This window comes from Bombus fervidus, chromosome 9 (assembly GCF_041682495.2).
Source record: "Bombus fervidus isolate BK054 chromosome 9, iyBomFerv1, whole genome shotgun sequence".
Classification (NCBI taxonomy): Eukaryota; Metazoa; Arthropoda; class Insecta; order Hymenoptera; family Apidae; genus Bombus; species Bombus fervidus.
Genome location: NC_091525.1, coordinates 13,935,890 through 13,959,097, shown reverse-complemented (window position 1 = coordinate 13,959,097; position 23,208 = coordinate 13,935,890). Strand labels below are relative to the sequence as shown.

The 23,208-nt window shown below is 42.4% G+C and overlaps 2 protein-coding genes across 5 annotated transcripts in view; both read left to right on the top strand.

Moving 5' to 3' along the window:
• LOC139990662 (aldo-keto reductase 1B-like) overlaps positions 1–23,208 on the top strand; it is a 100,135-nt gene that overhangs the window by 46,327 nt on the left and 30,600 nt on the right. The window lies entirely within an intron of this gene.
• Positions 1–23,208, top strand: part of Rols (zinc-RING finger and ankyrin repeat domain-containing protein rolling pebbles) — a 48,807-nt gene that overhangs the window by 10,341 nt on the left and 15,258 nt on the right. Inside the window, exon 1 of one of the 3 annotated variants that reach the window (XM_072010070.1) lies at positions 12,306–12,878. The exons of the other annotated variants lie outside the window; for them this stretch is intronic. Coding sequence (XP_071866171.1) covers positions 12,815–12,878 — 64 coding nt within the window. The 5' untranslated portion in view covers positions 12,306–12,814. Of the gene's footprint in view, positions 1–12,305; positions 12,879–23,208 lie in introns of those variants that run through there. 3 annotated transcript variants of the gene reach the window in all.

The window sequence follows — 23,208 nt, the reverse complement described above, 5'->3', positions numbered from 1 at the left end:
ATGCTGGACACGTAGCGGACGCATGCCACGTACGTATTGTGGCGGCATAAAACTCCGTGGGGCCGTGGCTTTCAGCGCCCTCGTCAGGTCCACGATCTCGAGCACGTAGAATCCCCTCGGCGAAAAAACGCCTAGGAGCGGCTTAGTGCGTGTAGAGCGATCGACTTCGAACGTGTACGAGTTGGAGAGATGGTAATCGCGTAGAATGGTGGTCGTTCGTGACGTTGGTCGTCGTGGTGCACCGACGGCCGCCGATCGTAACGAGCCGATCCCAGTGGTTTTTCTTCTTTCGTGGGAATCTACGGCGATCCGCCTAGCGTTTGCTGCGTTTCTGTGGTAAACTGAGAACTCGTCGCGGAATAGGCAGGTTAAAGTTTTGATTCCGTGGTAAGCATGCAAAGATTTGAACCTAATCGTCGAATTTAAACTGTACGCTGTAAATTTGTGGTAAAGATGGATTTTCATCTTATTCCGAGCCACGGAATCGAGCTTTGATTTCAATTGTAGCAGGAATTTTAGGACCACGGTGTATGATCGGAACAGAACCAATATCGGAATCGTAGCCGGATTTGATATCGGTCAGAACCTTTTTCGCTCGTAACAGTGGCAGCATCGTTTCGGTTCTTCGTAACTGTTTCGCTCAGAAGCATTATATAGCGGCTATTAACAATTAGTTCTGGAACCTTTCCGACCCTTGACTTTGATGGTCGTTTTTGGTAGAAGAGTAATTTTGGAAGTTGATATAGTTGATATACGAAGTGGCTCGTGGGGTTAATCGGAAAGATTTCTCTTCTTCGTTAATTAGGTCGCCGCGAGCGCGACGAAAATCGTGAAAGTAACTTCATACTGTTTCAAGGCGAACGATATTTCGTCTCTTTCGAGCCAGAAGATCGCGCCTGGGTAAAATGGACTGTATGTATTGTACGTACGTAATGTATCGTAAACAGTTTCCAGCGCTTCTTCCTTTAGATCGTAAAAGTCTGTAAAATCTTTAAACGTTAATTCTCAAACTCAGCTATTTAATAGGATTGAAATATCGCGATATCGTAGAAAATTGTACCGTCTAACAAGAATAACGTTGCAACATAAAATAAGGCCGTAATCTTTCGTCGAATAGTAAGCGATATGGACGAACAGTATCTTACTAGCTATCCTCGAAGCCTAAAGCGAACCTTTTAACGAACCGACAATATGTAAGTACATATATAATAATGTCGCACTTAGAAAAACAAACATATATAGTATAATACTTAAAAAACGCAGAGCTACTTACGATCAATAACAATTATTTCGAAATCCTCGAAGAGCGTACCCATGCCTCGTCATCTACTCTTAGCGAACATTCTTAGACGTCAGTGCCCTATGTTGCCGCGAGGTCGAGCGATTGTAAAATTTAATTAACGAGCAAGTGGACTATGACGAGTGTTCCGTAATGGATAGCCGCGGGGCCACTAATTATCTGTAAATTATATACCATTTGGACGGTTAATTCGCGTCAATAGCGTTAACGTCTCGTCTCGATCCTCTCTTCGACTCTCGCTTTTCTACTTGTTACTCTTCGTGAACAGTTGCACCAATCTCGCCCCAGGCCGATCCACCAGTGTATTGCCCAACCTGTGTTGTCGGTGCATTTATCGGTCGGTCCCTGTGTCTGTACCGACACCTCGTCGCGCGATAAAACCACCGTACACGTGTTGTAAAACGTAATCGAAACCGTTATTGTTATAGATCTTTCAGCCGATACGAAACAGCGATCAATTTGCTCGGCAGCTTGTGTGTGACACGCTTCTGAATTTTTTACGCGCGCTATACTGGCCCGATTTTCCTCTCCTCTGGTGTTGCCCTCGTGACGCGTGTAACTCGCTGCAATTTCGTTTTTATTCTCTAATTAAAATACATCTTGTCAGAAGTAAACGGCGAGTTCGGATACTACTGAACGGTAGCATAAGCGCCTACGTGCGTGTAGAATACATGTAGATCTATAGTTGCGATTAAAGATCAATTGGTGACCCTACTTAACTTTGCGTTATATTGCAAGCTCGCAATATCGATTCCATCCAGTAGCGTACTGGCGATCGATTGAGAGAACGAACCGTTCGGCACAGCCGTAAGCTGGTACGTGACGTACGTACCTAGATGTTATCGTTGGCAAAAAAATCCGCAATTACGTCGAACGGTTTCTCGTTTAAACGAACAAGCAAACGGCAGAGGAAGGAACGCGTAATCCTGATAATCGTCGAACGAAAACTAGATCACTGGACTAAGCGTATGGACGAAACGTAATTGGCAGGAATTTCTTGGAAATTTCATGTTCCGCACCGTGTTAATTAATTACACGGCAACTATTACTATCACCCCTCTTAATTGCATGGTAATTACCCGAGCTAATTTATACGAAACGAATTCCTTCCGTAAGAACTCCCGTGAACCGAGCGATGTAACACGACGCTTCCGAGGTTCGTTCGTTCTTTATCACGATATAGTTCGATAAACCTAGCAGTAGCTCATTATCGTGTGAGTGATAGTTTCGCGTGGAACAACGATCGAGGGACGAGTGAATATTTATGGAAAAGTATCGATAGGGAGCGAGGAACGGTAAAGAGAATTTTTATGGAGGTTTGACATTCTTGATGTCTCGCGGAGATTTGAAGGCACGTGGCAGGAACGTGTTTGTGCGTTTGAAATTTGTTATTATCTATCTCTAGCTACCTCCATGAAATTCATTATCGGGTATTTAGAGATAGTTATCAGTACGTCGATGTTATCGTGACGATTTTAATGTATTTTATTTTAGATATAAATTTGTATCTAAATAATTAAGCTAATTGAATGTTCTTTCTAAATTCATGTTCTATTCCGTGTGTCATTTTCTTCGATGCCGCTTCTGATATTCTTCCGAGGACGGTACACCTCTACAAGGTATAAATTTTGCCCACGATTTTGTACAGAGAAACTGGCTGAAAGACGAAAATGAATAGACGGAAGAAATGTTCGATTAAAAATCACCTCGACAAACGCTAGAAAAAGTACTTTGCAACATCTTTGAGGATCAAAACTTTAGACGAGTTCGCGCAATAGGACGAACAAGTACTGGTTCGCTACATCGCTAGTACTCGCGTCTACTGGCTCGCTCTTTCACGAGTGCACGTGCACACACGTGCCTATCCACATCCACGAACCGCCTGCTGAATGTGGCGCGATCGAAGTATATCGGGCCTTGAATGAAAGAAGGATTCGAACGACTGAATGAACCGAGGCATACAGCCGAGTGTGTCGGACCAGCGTGCGTGGAAAGAGCGACGTTGCGGCGTGTAGGAGCTGGCGTGGGCGAACGCACGCGTATCTGCGAGCGGTTTTTGCGTACGTTGCACGAATACACCGCAAAGGTTCGAGTATCTGCACGCTACACTGCCACGTCCTCCGGTTTTTCGTTACTCCGAGCAATAAACTTGTCGAATAATTTACGCTTTTGGTGGTCTGCGGATACATTTTTTTAAGACGTTCCAACGCTGTAATTAATTCGAAATCGAGGCTGTTAAGTCGATATCTAATGAGAGATACAAAAGGTATACGCGTGTGTGTCACACAAGCGATTGGAGTCAATCTGTCTCCGATCCGGAAGACAATAGACGTATATCTGTGTTTTGAAGCTGTATCGTCCGATTAAAATTCATTTGGTCATTGGAATTTGGTAACGTTTGGTGTATGAAGACAATATCGAGATCTTGCAAGTGACACGGATTTCTATGCAGGAAGTTTACAGTTTATATATGACGTACGATACAAAAATATACATCAATTTCATTTTCCAAGTAGATAAGAGTAGATCCTTATCGTCTTCGATAAGAAGACTATCATCTTATCGCTATAGAACAAATACTCGACAGTCCCGTAAACATCCAGCTTCCACTCGATTTAAGACATCGTGCGCTGTCTGGATTCCTTGTCTCTTATAACCAAACACTGTTCTCTGAAATCGCCAAAAGTTAAACGGGGATCCGATGTCGATTGTAGATGGTCGACACGCGGTATCGCAGTCAGGGCCATTGAAAAGCGGACACGGACTTCCTCGTGTATTGTGTTTCGGATGAGACTTGTCGGTAGAGCAGCCGTGAAAGTCTCATTCTCAAGGACCGATCAACGAACAAGTTTTCACGAGCTCGTGCACGAGCAACCAAAGTAAACTCGAAGAAACAAAGTCCAATTATTCTCCTGGTTACATCGTTTCGGTGCGTGGAAAATATTTTTGCAAATTGATATTTATTGCGTACCATCTGCAACATACAGCAACAACGTGCAACAAAATGTCGCTCGTTGTTGCTTCAGTGAGGATCTTGCGAGCAGTTTATGAGCGCTGTTGCGTGAAACTGGATCCGAGCGAGAGCATCTTCCACGAGTCTCTTCTCCTTAATTCGTTGCGACCGACGTGTATCGACGTTTACGCGATTGCACCCACGTGAAAGGTGCCATTCAGTGTAAATCGCGAGCGGACATGTCGGTCCCGTGTAGCCGTAGCAGCATGCTTACGCTCGGGGACAAGCTTAATTCGTGTTCGCGTGTGCACGGCCGTTCGTTCATTCGACTTCATGAATGCAGCCCGCTGGAAAACCGGTGTCTCGTTTCCTTCTTCGTTCCTGCCCCTCCTCGCCGCTTTCTTGATTTCAACCGTGGACCACGATTACACGGACGCGCGAAATTACGCTCATACTCGTTCCATCGAATTCTATGTGTTCGAGTACGTCTGCGTTTGCGTTTGGCCTGTAGAAGTGGACACGTGGGCGGACTAGGTATCCGCGATATTGGTCTGCCGATTCGACGGTATGTATTTCACGAGGTCCTCGCGATAAGCGACCGTGTTCGATGCTGGTAGCCGCATTCGACGAGACTTTTTGATCTACGAATGTAGAAAAACTATAGAAAACTACGGAAGAATATACAAGATATGTCAGGCATAACGCGATCGACCGACGATAAAGTTATTGCCTCTTTCACGATCGTAAAGAAACAGGGCTTGCCGACGTGATACGAGAATACTTTTATCGATCGTAACCTCGCATCGGAGGAGAGTTTAACGATCGTAGCCCGCGAGGGCCTAAATAAATTTGGCGCGTCGTGTCACGTCGGTCGGACATGTTTTCTTCTCTCTTCGAAACAAGTCCTTCGTAGGACTTCTTCTGGTTCAATCGGTTCCAACCAACCATCCTCCTGGCACGCACAGCGCCAGAGGTATAATTCAAGCCGCGCGAGCAGAGCGTATCCGTTGGCGCGGCTGACGTTAAGAACGATGAGGTGTTATTTCTTAGCGAAACACGCGCGCACGAGCGTATAACGATCGAGTCGGACTCGCGTTTAGTCTCGTGCCTTAGGCCTCGCGTTTGGCAATCGTAATTAGTATCTTAACAGCCGAAGGGATATATTTTAATGCGACACACGTAGAAACGATACGTTCCGCTGGAGGTTACCGCTGCCAGAGTTGCCTCGTATTTTCGACTGGCTTTTCACGCCTTTTACGCTCCACAAAAAGTACGCTTATCTATACAGAGCGCTTCAACGATCGTAGTACGATCGGCAACGAAGCGATTCCACGTGAAAATAAATTGAAAATTGTAGAATAAACTTTTTTTAACGCGGCGCTTCGTTTCCTTTGCGTTAAAACTTTTTGTTCTTTATTTTCTTTCTATTTTTGCTTCGACCGTTCGTCGTGGTTCCTTAAGTGGTTCCTTGTTAAGAAAGACCGTTGTGTGTATCTTTTGATCTCACATCCTGGGACGGTTTCGTAATTTCGTATTTAGAGAAGAATTGCGAAAACTTGCCAATACGTTTGGCAGGTCAGAAAAGAGTCAGATCGATGCGAAATTCACGTAGGCTGTTTCCATGCTCGATCGTCTTTTCTATTAGCGCGTTAATTTCGTAGTCCGAAGCATTCTTCAAAGTATTAAATCTGGATTTCGACGGTATTCATAGATATCTATATATTCAAATAAATAGGTCGAAATTAAATAACGCGAATCGATTAAAAAGAAAGTCCAAGCGTAACGTTGCGTTAACGGAACGTTGGTGCTTAACGGGTTAAACGAAAAGTCGCGTGAACGTGGCACGACACGTGAATACATATGTTGAACGAGCACGGTACGAAGCCGAGCGTGTTTCCTCGGTGGTGTTACAGTACCGAGAACGGAGATAATATTTCGGGCACGAAATTTACAGAAATTTACGACCGGTTCTTTTCTCTCTCCCGACCTCAGCTCTATCTTCCGAAATGAATCTTCGCAGCGTGGCGGGTTGCAACGGTCCGCTGACCTTAAGCTCTCTCATGAAACCGATTCGATGAATTCTGGTGGGGAGAAAACGCCAGAGTAAAGGAATCTCTATGCTCCTACAGAAAAGATTCCTCGGCGTCTACGATCTTCCCAGGGCAACTACCTGTCGAATGACGTGGCTGAGCCGCATTTTTTCGCTCCCCTTTTCTCGTCATTAACCCCCTCGCACGACGGAATCGACCCCTCCGTCGAGCGAATTCCTTCGAGGAATCCGCACCATTCTACGCAGCCACTGAAATTCCACGACGAGTGGAATCTTTGTCTTTCTTGTTCGCGAGACTTCGCAGCTCGAAAATGGTCCACTGGTTCTCGAGCCGCAGCGTTCGACTTTCACGTATATTAACAGCTTCAAGACGATAAAAAGAAAAAAAATAAGGTAGGTAAGTACCTACGCAAGGAGAAATCTTTGGACTGGAGATCCTCTAAGACGTTTATTAGTAGACGGCGGATTTTTTTTTTTTTTTTATATATATATTGCGTTTTTATTAGCGATCAGCTAATATAGCGTATTTTATGAGCTGATATGGTATTTTAAAGAACTGCTATTCCTAAGTCTCATAACGTAGACTTCTCCAATAACAAGACCCCCTTGTCTCGTCTTCGAGTCTGCTGGCAAATTTCTTTCGAGTCTTTTATCGTTTTGTAATATTTTGCGTAACATATTTCATGGATACAAGCAACAAAACTTAAGTAGAGGCACGCTTTATTCGTTAGAAATTCTGACGAACCGTCTACTTTCACATTCTACATTCTGTGCGTTACCGCATCTTCAAATTTTCCATAAATTCGTCAAAATCCGCGGTGTAATGATCGGCGATAAAGATGCATGAAGAGTAGTTTGAGTCGAAACGAGACACACTTTCCACTACCATTTAATCGCGGCCATTGAGAGATTCTGGTACCTAGACCCGAATAAAGTACACCGCAACGGTGCCGCAGGAAATTCGTACGTGGGCGAGCAATCTCGTCGCATCGTCTCCTATCGTAACGAACGATTTAACGTTTAACATTGCCCACGCACCCAATTGTACCTAATGCGTCGGTAGAGCTTGAAGTAACGCGAATAATTTCCTCTCATCGGCCCTTCGGCATGCCGTTCGACATCGTGCCAACCGTGCTATAAATAGTTTTGACACTTTTGCGTTCGATGTGTAATTACACCTTGTCTTCGCTCGAACCTCTTGCTACCGTTACTTTGACTACAATCGACAATTAAACACTTTAATTATTTGAAGCATTAAATAAACTGTATTGTATTATATTCCCAAATGACTATATCGCTAAATATGTAATCCATTTCTAATTACGTACAGGAAACAATATCGTATTTTTAATTAATCAATTGTAAAGCTCTAAGTTTTGCCTGTACGTGTACAACTTCATAAATTTATTTGGTTGCATTTTGTACGAGTGACGAATAGAGGAGGTCCCTACAAAAGCAATAGCATACTTCGAAAAGATCGATGGTTCTTCAATATTCTTTATAAAACTCTGTACATTCGTGCAATTTTCGTATTTTTCCAAAAAAAGATTTACATACGAATGGTTGACGAAAAAACGCGAAACTAAAGAGCGAATCGGTGGACGACGGCTCGGTTATGTACTACGTACGAGCATAAAGGTGTGTATATCGCACCTTTCCACGTAGGCCAGTGTGGCGGATGCGGGTGGGCGGACCGGGATCTGACTTGTGGCGGTGCAACGAAGCCGGAGAGCCCACGCTGAAACGAGCATCGGTAATTAAACGAGCACTTCGCCACGAACCCGTCGTTTTTAACGGAGATTCGGTCTGGTCGACGCGACGCGCGACGATTTGTTCCCTGGCGGCAGAAGTTGCGCCATTTTTGCGCCGATGGTGCATTCGGAATCGACATCCTCGATACTTTATCGCGTCCCATCGAACGCACGACTATAATTAACCGGCTGCAACCACTTACCGTTGCTTTCCTCTCTCTCTCCTTCGCTCTATTTACCTGTTGTTATTAAGAAGTTACTTTAACTAATTTAAAATTACCTACGTTCTCAGTTGTATCCTCGTACATATATAGGATCTTTAACTAATTCTATTATTAATTCGAGATTCTTAGATTTGCTGGAACACATGGTGATTCCAAATTTTTCAATTACGAACACGTTTTGTGAAAATTACCTGTTACATTTTTCCTAAAACTCCGTAACTCGAGATTTAGTTCAGAAGTTTTATTATACATCTGCGAGACGATGAGAATATTCAATCGCCCATGGATTTTCGATGAAAACGCACGATGTACGGTATCGTGCGTATTCGACGGGCCACCGAAACCATGCTACAGAGTGTGCCACGTCGCGGAGGGTTCTTTTTGCTCGAGGGAGAGCGTACCTCGTGTCGAGACCCGTATAAGGACCGACTTGCACGGTACAACACACCGGGTTCTCGGCCTCCTGCCTTCCAGTACACAGGATCCGCTATACTCCGGTATCGATACCGGCTATCTCATCGCAGGATCATGCGTAGTTAATTTGTCGTAGCTCCCTCTTCGACTACCGGCCTTTTTTCCTTCGATAATGCCTGCTAAGAAGTACCTAAATCAGAGGTAGTTCAATAGTGGTCAATTATATATGCCTCACCCTTTTTAAACCTTGGTCTTTTATCGACTTGGCTTCGTCAACGTCAGTTATGCGCGTAGCATTGCCCTTTACATTACGGTAAGAGTATATACGGTATAGTAATAAGTTATGGTAACGAGAGGAAGTAAGTCTCAAGTTAAGTGGGTTTTTATTCGTTAAGGGCAGTTTCATGAATACCCTCGGTAAAGTATCGAAAGAGCGTAGAAATATTTTCGCACGTGGATCGTGGAATTGGTATATACACGGTGCTTAACCTGAAATATCTAAAATATACAACGTACTTTCATAAATTCACGCGATTCGCAACAAAAGGGTGGTTCGCGTAATCAGCGTGTATACCCTAATCCTCTCCCTATATTTTTCCTACAAAATCCAACCTCTTTTCCCCTTATATGTCATTTGGGTTTAAAGTTTGATCATGTATACACTGGCTTCTCTCCCATTTTTCCCCGGGAGGGATCGACCATTGCGTGCGACTGGAACCTGTTACATGCGCGCACACGGGAGTCGTAAGACCCGCAAAGCGACACGTAATAATACGGCTGGTAGGCTGAGTGGTGGGCTGCTCGTACTTACGTACGCAATATACGACACATACACGCTCCATGTACGTGGAGGAGCTACTTTAACCTGTTCGTCGTGGCGCACGAGAGATCGGGTCACCCTGGGAGAGGGGCATCGCTCGAAGGAACGAACGCGGCGCGACGGCGGCGAGAAAGGATCGACGAAGGCTCCTCTCTCGTGATCGCCGACTAGAGCAAGGATAGAGAAGAATTCTAAATGCAACCAACGCGACAATTCGTTTCCTGGAACACATTCTTTTTATTCTCTTCTCCGCGACGTCGGCAGGATCACTCCTCGAAACCTCCTCGATTCGACATCAAACGTGTACTATGCAGATATTGTGCATATCGAACAGACGAGAAAGTAGAAAGTGGCGTGGTAGAGGGAGGACGATGTAGGATTGAATCCTAGACCAGCTTCACCTGTTTCGTGAATCTGCGGCGTGTCTGCTTTAAGATTCGTTCTGATTAATCAACTCGCTTGAATTCAAGCTTGGGTTCGTGCAAGATACTCGAATCGAGCAACTTGCATTTAAATGAACGGACGTGGTGAAATGGATAAGTACCTAAAACGATGTCAAAGGAGATTGTATATATTTACTTGATCGTATATAAATATAAAATTCGGTCTAACAGAAATTCACGCTTAAATCCGAGTAATTTGAGTTCGAGTTGCTCGGTTAAGGTTTCAGGAAATAACTGAAAGAACTTTGAAATTAATACGCTCGCGATCGGATCCTTGATTTTATTTCAGTTCCAGATTTGTTTGAATATCTGATCCTCGAGTGGTTTTGAATTTTGACCAGGTTGTTACATGACGTGATGGTGGGCGTACGAGCATTGAACGCGTGGAGAACGCGAGTACGCGTCCTTTCAACGCTACTTCCGTTAAACGTCGCGCAGTTAGCACCTTCTAGTGGGCGAACGAGAGTATCCGCGGTTGCGTGATCGCGTATCATCCTTCTCCTTGGACTAGAGTTTCTACTGCTACTACAACCTTTTGCTCTTAGATTTTTTAATAACTGTAGCATTTATATATATCCCTGTTTATAAGTCATTGGGTAGTTGCCGATAGTAGTTTTGTACGTAATATTTTGCGTTATATTTTAGCGTTTTGTTATTTACTTCCATTCGTGTGTGTGTCTAGCTCGTATTATTCCTTCGTGTTTTGCATCTAGTAAACTAACATAGAAACGGCACTAATATCGTAGTAATATATTTCTTAAAACAGTTAGAGGATTGCTTTTCGCACTACACTGATTTTTCTGTTTCTTTTTCTTCTTTTTTTTTTTTTGATTCTGATCTTAAAGACTATCTACGAAATATAAGAAAATTAATATTCCACTAGTTTGTATGTTCTTTCGGGAACAAGTTATGTAAGGTTCGTTTAGAATCCATCAGCCCAAAGTAAATCTCCTTTAGCTGAGGGATAGTTGGTCCAAAAAAGTGAATTAACGTGGGTTAAACTGAGACACGGATCAAATAACACCAACTGTCTCGTAACTGTCCGATGTGCGTAGATTACTGATCTTTAAGTGTCCTGGTTTTCGATGCGTACCGTGCAAGGACTTCGAGGAACTTTGCAATCTTTGCATACACGTGCTAGATCTGAATGCGTTCACGCCTGCTGGATAAACGAGCGGCCGCGGCCGTGTCAACTTCTCGGCATTGGACGGTTGAACAACAGTAGCATTCCCTGCAGCGTGCTATTACCACTCGATACTAGCCGTAACTTTGTTTTATTAAATAAACCAGTGGTTGCGCAATCGTCTTGCGTGCGCGCTTTCTGCGCCGTGAATTCGAGCCGAGTGATCGAGCTTCGGGAAAAGAACGGCAGCAACGCAATTTTCTTGCCGTGTTAGATGTTTAATGATACAAAGTGTGAAGTATAAACTCGTTTTGAATCAGTTCGTAGAGTTGCACCGTCGAATTTTAAGAAAGGAAACGCACAGACACAACTTTCTTCTCGTTCAACAAGAAACAATGCAAAGAACGAAGTACATCCTCTTTCTTTTAAGAAAATACTTTTGATCGATCTTCTGAGAACTGAATTTGCTTTGAGTCAATCCGCATTGCATAATTAACACTTTCTATATTCGATGGCTATGTTACTTCAGTCGGATGATTCAGCTTCAGCAAAATAACTGCTGAAACATAGTTTGTCTGCCGTGTTCGATGTTTGATGATATAAAGTATGAAGCGGCTCTGTTAAATCTCCGGGATTCAATCTCTGGCTATAATATAATATTTAAATTACGTGAGCAAGTTTCGTGAATACGACGGTACAAAGAATGGAGTATCTTTGTTGAACTTTTAGAGATAAAATTTATTTTGCATTAATTCGTGTTGTATCGCGCAATTAAGTATCTAGCTATTTTAAAGAAGATATTAAGAAGTGTGTATACTTGGATATGGAAATTTCTCTTACAACGAAGAGACAGCGAAAAAAGATATAAACAGCAAATTTCTGAACGGTCCTAAAGAAACATCGTCTTATGCAACGACAGGAAGAGGCACGATCTTGTCCTTGACCAGGCCGAGCCTCGAAACCATTCTCATCTCCCGCAGACTCCCGATAGCCCTATTTGAATCGACCTATATGTTCAGTGGCACAATTAAAATTCCCTCCAAAGTAAAAAAGGAGCAGACCCAAAAGAAAAACGTAGACGAAGAAGAAAAAGATCGTGCGGAGGTACGGGAGCGCAGGCTGGCCTGCTTGAAGAAGCAGAAGACTCGATAGAATTGAAGGAAACGCGCATGCGCGCACGCTAAGACCAGACATCGGAGCAGCTCGATGGAAGAACGACCGTGAGGATCGGGACAAGTCGTCGGGTATAACCAGCGTCTATCCAGTCAAGCCAGTCGACCGGTCGGCCAATCAGCCAATCAGGCGTCATGCGAGTCGACCGGCGCTCGAGGTGGAGTGCTCGTGTCTACCAGTCGGTGCTCGACCAGCGTTCTCGCAGCATGTACTCGCGTTAATAACGTTCGTCCTCGAGCGACGTTTTCCAGTACGTTTGTTGCTTTGGCGTGGTCGCGCGGGAACTGTTTCAGTTGATCGATCGTATTAAATAAAAAATAAAATGAGAAATTCGTGTCAAGGAAAAGAACATCCTTGTGATCCGTCGTTTCTCTCGATCGAGGAATCTTCGAAGAATTGCTGAAGGAATAGCCAGTCGTGTATAATTGTTTGCATTAGTATTTCGAGAATTCTCGTTCTAGTGTCGAGGAACGAATCGAGTGACTGTGTTTGTGACTTTACGATGAAAGAAACGAGTCTACCAGTGGATTAAGGCGCCCTATAAACCCGCTCGAAGCAACGCCATGGCGCCCCCAGACAGGCACAGATCACCGAGACCAGGCTCGGGACTCAGCCTCTCCGTGCTCGGTGAGTTTACACCCGAGATTCTTCGGTTTCTCTGTTCCTCGTTGATTCGCTCCGTGGTTCTTTGGAAGCTATTGGTAGCAATCTTTCACAAAGGCGTCGGCCCTGGTTCCCAGGACTTTTCGAACGAGACCTGGAATCGACGGGAGAAACGATTCGTCCGTGGAATAGGTATCTAAAGACGTTTCACGAGAGATCGGCCGTAGATGAAGCTGTGTTCAACAAAGTGTCGCTGATTTGATCTAGAAACGGTCTCCGGTTTACCGCTAACTGCAAACAAGGGACTACAAGTTTCCCGAAGTTAACGGGAAACAGGATAAACTTCTTACGCTCTGTTTGGGATGATTTTGTAACCCTTGATCAGTAAAATCCAATAAGTTTTTAAGTAAGCTTTACACTTTGAAGCTTTCATATATAAAATTGTTTCGTTAACGATTTTTCTAGTTAAATGCTGTGATTGTTCGATAAGTATACAAATAGTTTTCTTATAAATTTCGATGTAAAAATACCAATACCCAACGTAATTTTAGAATATCTTCGCCGGAAAAAGTTACGTACAAAGATGTACAAATAAAAGGAGAATAATCATGTATAATTAAAAGAAATTTAAAAATAGAATTGCACATACTTAAGTTAAGAAACATACATTATGCATACATAGATGTATCTTCTTCGCTTAAATTTCTATATTCAAGCTAAAAATGAGGGTTTGCAAACCAACGGCGGACCCGTATAAGGAATTAACGTGCGATTACAAGGCAAGAAGCCGACTTGGCGTTAACGATTAGAGCAGGTGTAGGACTTTTTATTTTACCAACGTACACGCACCCTTATCTTCGATACGATCGTCTGCGGACGACGAGAAATTAACCATCGAGCGTAGTCGCGACGCCAAGAAGCGAACTTTACGCGCGTCTTTGATTTCTCGATGTTAGACTAAGTGCTTCGCGACACGAAAACTTCGTTAACGCGCGGGATGGTTTTAATTAGAGTGGAATGCAACCAGATTCGTGGGATTCGCGAAGAATGCAGACACTGACGAGCTCGAATGGCGCTTAGATTGCGCGCCGTCTCTTATCATCGAGGACATGATCGCGGTCTCCGTGAGTTTCTTTAAATCACCCGTTACAAGGTCGCCATTAGCGTGTCTCGCGTTCCTGATAATCCTCCTTGGAGTGTTTTCAGCTAATCTCACGACTCTTTTATCTTCTTTCTTTGATTCGTGCCGTTTCTCCTTTTGTTTCTCTTTCGAGCGAGTTTAGAACGGACGAAGATTCTGAATTCGCGAGCGTATAACACGAAATGAAGGAGAGTCTACGTCGCTCGTAATGAAGGGTTGCCAGGAACAACTCGACTTCCAGCGAGATCACTGTAATTTTTTCGTCCGAAGGCTCGAAACCGACGCGATACGATTTTTTTCTCAGACGCCTTGATGTGTTTGAATTCGTTGAATCTTTCGTATAACCAAAGGGGAAACAACGTATCTACAGAATCAAAGACACACAGATTTATTTTTTCCAATGACTAAAGTTTCGCTTAAAAGATTTTCCCTTGAAATTCCTCTTGGAAAATCTTGACAATTTTCGCTATTTTTTGCATCAATAATAGAACTTTTTCTTTTTTCTAAATCGATGATTGCTATTCATCGATCACGGTGCATCCTCGTTACGTCATAATGTACACCGCCTCAGGGACGTTATCGTTGGTGCATCGCGATAAATGACTCATTGGTCGCATCAGTCGCCGAGAAGATGTTAACATTGCCCCTGGACGGTCACCGTCTTCTGCGAACGGAAAACTGGTCGCGTAGACGAACGATGGAGTAGTCGCGCTTCTGCAACGGAGTGGAACCGGCCACTTCCGTTTTCGGTACACGCGTCCGACTGGTTCCCAGGAAACTTATTATTTCGAAAAAGGGGCAACCGAGCGACGTTGCTTGCCATCAGCTCGGTCAACAGCCACCTGTTGCACCCAATTAAATGGCGTAATTGACGCTTGCTTTTTGGAGCGTGACAGAACGCTCACGTTTCTACGGACAGTCTGTTATTATTTTCATTTACCTATCGACTTTTCGCTTTTCTTTCTTTATTCCTCGCGCCTCCGTTTTGATTTTTCCACCTTTCCTTTTCACTTTTATTCTTGATTCTTCGTACTTGCCTCGTTCTACCTCTAAATTTATATAAAAATAAAACAGTTGAATTTCGATATTTGAAAAAGAACGTCTAATGATAAGATAAAAAGAATTTAATTTCCTGAACCCAGACATGCCTATTATTTTCCTGCAAAAACAATTCGAAGATGATTTCTCTGACTATTCTGACATTTTTAATGACGTCGTTCGTGTCTCACTTTATTCTTGTATTTACACAGGTGGAATAATATAGATGTATGATCAACGGTAGAACTTAATTAACGTGTTCAACTATTGAAATTTTACATATGAATGACACCATTTTGAAAAGCATAAAAGAAAATTCTGTGTTAATCCTACGACGATAAGCTACCTACACCTCGAAGATTTACTTTCTTCCTAGCATATTTGTACAGTGTATTTTATTACTTTCGAATTTCTAAGATTCAATTTCGTTCGCTTTTATTTATCTTATACTTTCTCGTCCCACAAAAAGCAAACATACGCTATCGTCAATTTTCTGCCAAGCGAAACAATTTTCCAACCCTTGCTGTTTCGTACTTTCTCGTTACTCGATTGAACTGAAAATCGTAATGGTGTGAGCGAACATTTTAAGAATTTCAAATCATTTATTTCCCTTTAGTTTCATAATTAAGCTGTAACTTTATTCCCTGCCACGATACATTTTCACCCGACTTTTAGAAATATAATCAACTCTTTCTAACGATAAACGGTAAATAGTATGTTATGAAAATTGGCAGTGGACCGACTTAGATCGCTATGATTTTCAACCTTTTAATTCTCTTTAATTCTATGTTGTTTCACGTGGTAATTAACGATGTAGTTTGTCTATGTAGACAAGAACGTGAAGAAAATTGTAAAGAGAGAAAGAATTACGTCTTCGACATCGATCCCTTGGACAGGCGTTGAGTCGTCGACTGACAATTGACCTCATACGGCGTTGCATTTGCAATGGACGCGTTCGTGGTTGCACGTCATCGACAGGAACTACCAGCTTCATTGAAAATACACACCGTACGGTACTGGTCGGTCCGGTGCCAGTCGATGAATCAGACTTCACGCGACACTGATCGTCACGCGTCTCTTTCGATCGAAAAAGAATTCCATCGCGTGTGTGAAATTCACGCGCGCCGTCTTGTGTGACAATAAACTTTGAACGAGACGCGACGAACCTCCTGCATCTTTATTTCAAACGTCTTTACGCTATTCCACCTCATTTGCATAACCAGGATCCATTTCATCGAGTCAAAATTTTCTATTCTTCATTTACGTTGGGTATTTACCTTTTTCTGGAAATGAATCGTTATAAATTGATATTTTAACGAACACAAGAATAGAAGTCGAACTAAGGCTCGTCTAAAGAATGTCTCAATGTGTATGAAGTATTTCAGTTTGGATAATTTAGATGTTTCCCATTAATTAAATATCGTATTCCTATATCAAATATCTGATTCCATATATGTTGTATATTTTTGTATCGTTAAATTTCTCATAAATGAACAAACATATATAGTCTAAGAATAATTATAGTTGACACGAAACATTACTAATCGACGTGAATAAGCAGACAAATGTCAAAAGCCTTAGGATTCATTCAGATAAATCGTTGTCCAACATAGAGAACCTGTCGTTTCAGCTAAAACGCTTTTCGCCCCGAGATTTATGTTGCAATCGATGAAACGAGACAGCGTGCGACAGATCGCAAACCGAGTAAAGCCGGCATGCACAAATTAAATCATTCGCTTGATTCTTTCTGCAGTCCAATCAGCCTGCCCTGTCCTTTACCCCTCGCCATTTGTAGCGGCCATTCTTTCGCTCGAGGCTGCTTAACCGCGAACAAGATCCAGTTTCCGCGACTTCCTGTTCCACGTATTCGTATATTCTCTTCCCTCTTTCGTTTCTCCAACGACCACGACACCGTCGTCGTTTAATTGGCCGCGTAGATTATGAATGAATCCTACTATACGGAAACGTTGATCGTATTTCGTAAGGTGTTCTCTTTTTTCTGTTTCTACGTTTCTCTTTCTAAAGTTTCATCGATGGACGAGTCGAAACACGTTCGACGTGTTTCACGAAGATTACGCAACCGTCACGGCCATTTGGAAGTTCGATTCCGGCCAATGATCACAGGTCCCACGCGATTTCAACCGCGATACCGACACTTCGCGCCCGTTATTATAGGTCACCGTTATCTTTCTATGAATCTCGATAAGTTACGACCGATAAACCCAGCCGGTTACACAGAACGAGTCGTGAAAATCGCCTTCAAACGATAATTGCACCCCCGCTTTCCTCTCCTTCGACGAAATCCTACTCTACTCGACGTTATCCAACTCTTTCCTGGAATTTGTGGAAAAATTTCGATGTCTGATAAAGATTTGAAGATTCTCGGAGAATTTAGAAATTTGCAAAACTCGACGAAGGTCTAGGGTTTCTTAGAGAATTGTAGAGAGCTTTAGAATCCTAGATCTTTCGTAGCAGGACCGTAAGTTAGGAGTTTCTGCCTTTTTTCTCGCCACAAGTTTAAAACACGAAAAACGAGGCCCATGGGAAAAAGATGAATTCGGGAGATAAACAAGTAAAAATTGTCTTCCTTCCATTCCAATCTCGAAAGATAAAAATAGGACACTTTCGAAGTGATATAAAAACTTTAAATGTCCATGCCGACGAAACTGGTTTAATTTTAAACCTGTGGTTCAGACGAGGATCCAATGATCGCGGATTAGCGAGGTCGCGGCGATTCATCGCGTTGCCAGACGCCAAGAGGCCAACGGACTTCCTACTCGGCTACATCGGCTATTAACTTGGCAGGTTTCTGAGAATGGACGTCCCAGACGCGACTGGTAGGACTGGTGTGTCCGCTCTCGACCCTTCGCCTCTATTCTTGCCCCATCACCGGCCAGACGGAGACCCATGAGCTCGCATATACACACGTTTGGTATCCTATGCCTCCGAACAGGTCAGGGAAAGGCTGTAAAGCACGGCAGAGTATGACACTTTCCAGCAGCGGCTGCTATTGTTAGTGGATATATTTTCTGGACGACGCGACGGGGAATGCACCGACTGCTCGGACAACGGGTCTCGAAGGACGTGTTCGTTCGACTGAATCGACTAAAGACAAATAAAGTCGTAGTCGGAGGGAAAGAAGATTTCTGCGACGCAGATGGTGGAAGGTCTTTGGAATATTAAGGTCTGCCGGGGAAAAAAGTCGAATGTGAAGGAAATTGGGGATATGAAAAGTTCAGTGGAGAAAACGAAGGAAGAGATAGAAACGTATTATAAAGATTAGGGTGGAGGAGAGGAATTTATGACACGGGGGATGGAAATCGATTGGGGATAGAATTTAATGGAAGAAGATAATTTCTTTCGCGCAAGGAGAAATTAAATATTCGAAAAATGTTATCGGGTTTTAATTATCGGAATTTTTCTAGTTATTGCTGTGTATTAATTTAGGGACAGGTATTTAGATTGGGATAATTAACCTAATCCAAATATCCAGCTGAACATTTTCCTAAATTTAATGTGCAACCTGATACTTTTTAAACTCAGTTTGAGTCATATTTTTCTATGGTTAACAAATTTCTTAAGCTCGAACAATAACTATGAAATCCTAAACAAAAGATCATAAGACGCAAGACATAATTAAAAGACGCAAGAAGCGATTCAAGAATAATCGTCCATATGTTCGGGATCGTTAAATTTTCCAAATTTATTTGACTAAGATTCCTCAAATTCCCTCACTGAAACGAAGCATTAAAAGTTTCATTCTCAAGTAACTTTTATATTCAGAAATCATTCCCAGACGGCATACGATCAAGATCCCGAGCCAGTCGATGTATTCGAAATCGGTAACAACCGAACGACAGGGACTAACAATCACGCAGAAAGATCGTGAAAGGAAAAAACCAATTTCCCGTACGCTATTACCGCCGTACCTCTTTTCTTTTCTGGTTCACGAAACACGCGTGGGATTGCGATGGAATAAAATTCTCATTAACTCGGAGCGAGAACGAACAGGAGTTTTCGGATACACGAGAAAGTGAGTCACAGCTGACGGTTCTGAGATCAGCGCTGTTTCGAGGTCAGGATACGCGTGTTTAAAATGCATCGTACGCCTTACTCCATCCTTTCTTCCCGCGATCGTTTCTTTCTGCTTTCGTTCGTACGTAAGAAGGAGAGGAAGAAAAAAAAGGATTTGACGAGTCCTCTAGCGTGTCCGTTTTTCTTTGATCGTGTTGCTTCGAAGAAGACGGGTTCTCGGCGCTACCCTCGACGCTTTTGTGCGACGCGAGCCTCCTCCTCCAAGTGCAGGATACGAACGCTTACGGTCACGCAGCGGGATACACACAGGTGCGTGTGTTTCGCGAGCACCCGTTCGAAAGCCCAAGATCTATCGGCAAACTAAACTAAGTTACGACAAGCAAAGCTAATTTTGAAAACATTCGCTTCGATGCATCTATACTGAAACGTTCCCATCGCTCCCGATTAAAAATACGCGATCCTTCGCTTAGTATAGCTTAATTTGACTTGCTGATGGATCTCCGGCTTAATCCACCCAAAATTCAAGCTTTTACGATTCCATCGGGACGAGTAGATTTTCGAAACGTGGAGTCAGCCATGAATACAAAAGATAGGTAGCTCGAACGAGTAAATTGTTTTGAGATTTTTCGGTAGAGTTAAAGTGAAAGAGTATAAGATACCTTCGATTATTGATAGATTATTTCAATAAAAATACAAATTCAAGAATGAAATTTCGTTTGCTATCTACCTAAGGATTAATTGATATTTCTCTTTGCCAAACATCGACGTTTAACGTTACATAATTTTGGTATCATTCTATGTTCCTGATATAACTGTACAATTAATTTACTATACAGTTACCTGCAACGAAGTAAAAATAGATCATTTCGGAGCGAACAGATAAAGCGTGACTAGTAAACGAGGGAGATTGAATAATCTAACAAGTTCAATGCGAGTCGATACCCTCGCCTGCAAAGATCGAACGGTGAAACAGGGCGCTCTAACGAGCGATTGCTTCTTTATTACTTCTTTTCTGAAAGATAGATCGGTTAATTCCAAAGGGGACAGGCGGTGTCCAGACGAAATCGAAAGAAGTTCCGTGGCGAAGAGTCTTTTCTTAGCTCGTCTCCATAGTTAATTCCGTCCGCTGATAGACGTACGTTCTTATCAGTATCTTTGACCGACGACTGTCGGGTCTGCGCGGTCCAGCTAATCAACTAAATACCACAAACAGGCTACATCAGGGAAATTAGAACCTCTCATTCGTATACCGTATGGGAACACTTCCGGAGTTGCTGATGTAATATTTTTTTTTTTTCAGATATGACTAGTTATGGTTGCGTTGTTCGTGTTCGTAAAAATGCGTCATAGAGACCGTAAAAAAGTCATAAAACTCTTTGCGTCTATTCGGTATCGTAGTTTTCAATTGAGATAATATACATTAGGCTAGGTTGGTACGTGTCGATAAACGTACGTACCGTTTTCAGTTTCAGCAGCAGCAATTTTTTTAAAAATTCTGCCGAATAATTTTTTGATAAACTCGCTTCGCGTCTTCTGCGGTTCTTTCTTCGATTTATGTTTCAATGTGTTTCGTATGTGTTGCGCGAGATTTAGGCCAGGACTTCATTTATCGCAGTACTATTCAGCGAATTAACGTCCGAAGAATTAGATTCCATCCTATGTAACAACATCTAGTGAGGCAGTCTGCGCGTTCATATCGAATTGACGTTACAAGATCAATAACGTACTTGATCTAACACTTTTGCCCAACGAATATATTCAATCTTGCTCGATTTTATCTCGCAACTAGCTCTAAATTATCAAAAAGAAAGAAAAATAAATTCGAGCAATGAAACTATTAGAAGAATTAAACGATAGGTCGAAGTGTGCCGAGAACAATGAATCCCATAGCGTTCGATCACTGTCATCCTGCTCGTGTCCGGGAATGAAATTACGATGATCGTCGATGAATAGTCGCGAGCAACAAAACCAACGAAACGTTCAGTTACGCGCGATTGAATCGAGAGCTCTCTCTCTTGCGGCTTCCACGCATCGAACCTCTTTAACCGTAGAATGTACATATGTATAAACACAAGCGGTTTCCATGTACGCGACCGACTAAAAAGAAATCGACATCCAAGTAGACTTTTAATCGCGATCGCGATTAAACTCCGAACAATCTCTTGCAACGGTTCTGTTACGCGCTAGTTTAATTAGACGCGCACTATTTCTGTAGCATAATCGACGCTATGAATTCCAAAACTGCGCAAGTTCGCTAATCGATATTTCGCGAAAATCAGCTCTTATTTATCTTCTTTAATTCGTTGTTATACTGCCGACGTTCATGGAAATTCATATTTTTACGAATTTCGTTAGAAACATGGAATCTCTTTTATCTAGTCAATATTACGATAGATGCTATACTTTATATACGTTCTATTACGTGTTTTTGTACTTGGAAATTTCCCATAAATGCGTCAAAATCTGCAGTTTATTCATTATCGATCTTGTTTATTTTTTCTTATGACGAAATTTCGATTCCTTCGTGTAAATAATTTTTATGATACTCTTCGAAACGCGTATATCAATGAGAGAGAAACGATCGAACTGTATCACTCGACCCAATGGATTATTTAAAAATACAAAGGCGAAAAAGCGAGGAGGAGAGATGAGATTTCTATATTATTTTAAACGTTATTGGATAGCTAGATAGTCTAAGCAAGCTGAAAACAATTATATCGGTGGTAATCTAGCGTCAAAAATGAAATCGTGCTGTTTTGGAATTCGTGGCTTTAATTTTCTGTACGAGTCCGGATTGGAGAAGTGTTTCTCGAAGCGGACACGAACTCGGCCGGTTTTTAGATTTTAATCCGGGAAACGGTCCACCACGATAAACGACAGATAACCCATGGCGGTAGAGAAGTTTTCCCCGCTCGTCTACGATTTAATCTGTCGAGGTAGAGCAGCGCTTATCTATCGGCCGTTATCGCGCGGCCCAGAGCCTGAACCTTATCTCGTGGAAACGGACAGGTAAACCCGTGCTTCACACAGCGTTGCCCGTGAGAGAGCGACGATTAGAAACCGGAGTCAAGAAACTTGGCTGAGAGGCACGAGAATTGTCTGACTTGATTTTGAGTACGGTATTAGGTTATGACTAGATTAGATATTTATGCGTTTAGATATGCAACATGAAAGTGTGCGAATGGCCAGAATGCATACGCGATAATATACGTAGTATTTGAAGCAAAGGCCTTGCCTTACTATAATATTTGGCGAATGAAATAAATTTCTATTTAGGTTCGACTTTTTTACAAACTTATAAAGTTTCCGTTAAAAATGTATAAATTGCTCGGTTTCATTACTCTGATAGTTGTTACGGTATTGAAATGGATATTACATGTATATAAGCTTGAACTCTCATCGAGCAATGCGGTGTATGAAATATTACATGTAAATATTCAATAGCGCTTGTCACGCGAACGTAAGATAAATTTATCATAGTGTTATAAACGGTATTAAAGACGTCAAAACAAGGCTCGATCGTTTGCTTACAAACAAATTGTCCGAGCAATTAAAGGACGATCGAGCGATCAAAGTTAGAAAAGAACTGGTCGTAACCGCACGCTTTCCGCACAATGCAAACCGCGATTAACATATCTAATAGAGTCGCGGTTTCGACACTCATCGGCCACGGAGCAACGACACTTTGGATTATTAATCGCACTCGCGTCGTTTGGAACACGTTGCATGCTCGTCACGGGAGAATTATCGAGGCCTCTTCACCACGATTCTATATACCAGAGTGAACTTTTCACGGAGAACGGTGCAACGATGGGATTCTATTGGAAGGATACTGTTGAAAGTGTCTCGTTTCTTTTAGTGGAACAGAGATGCGCGAGAATAAAACTAAAGATGATCTCGAAATTTAAATGGAAATTTAAATGTAAGTGTATTTTTGTTGGAAGAAAATACCTCGTGCCACTTTTCTACAGATTTCCTCGGTCGCAAATATTACAGTATAGTATCTGTAATAGCACCGAATTTAGATTTACATTTTCTATCTTCAAAAGAAAGATGCAAATTACACGGTACATCAGTCTCCATGGCTAATTGATTTCCAGATAAATTACAGTGTTCGAATCCGTGTCGATTCTTCTTCTT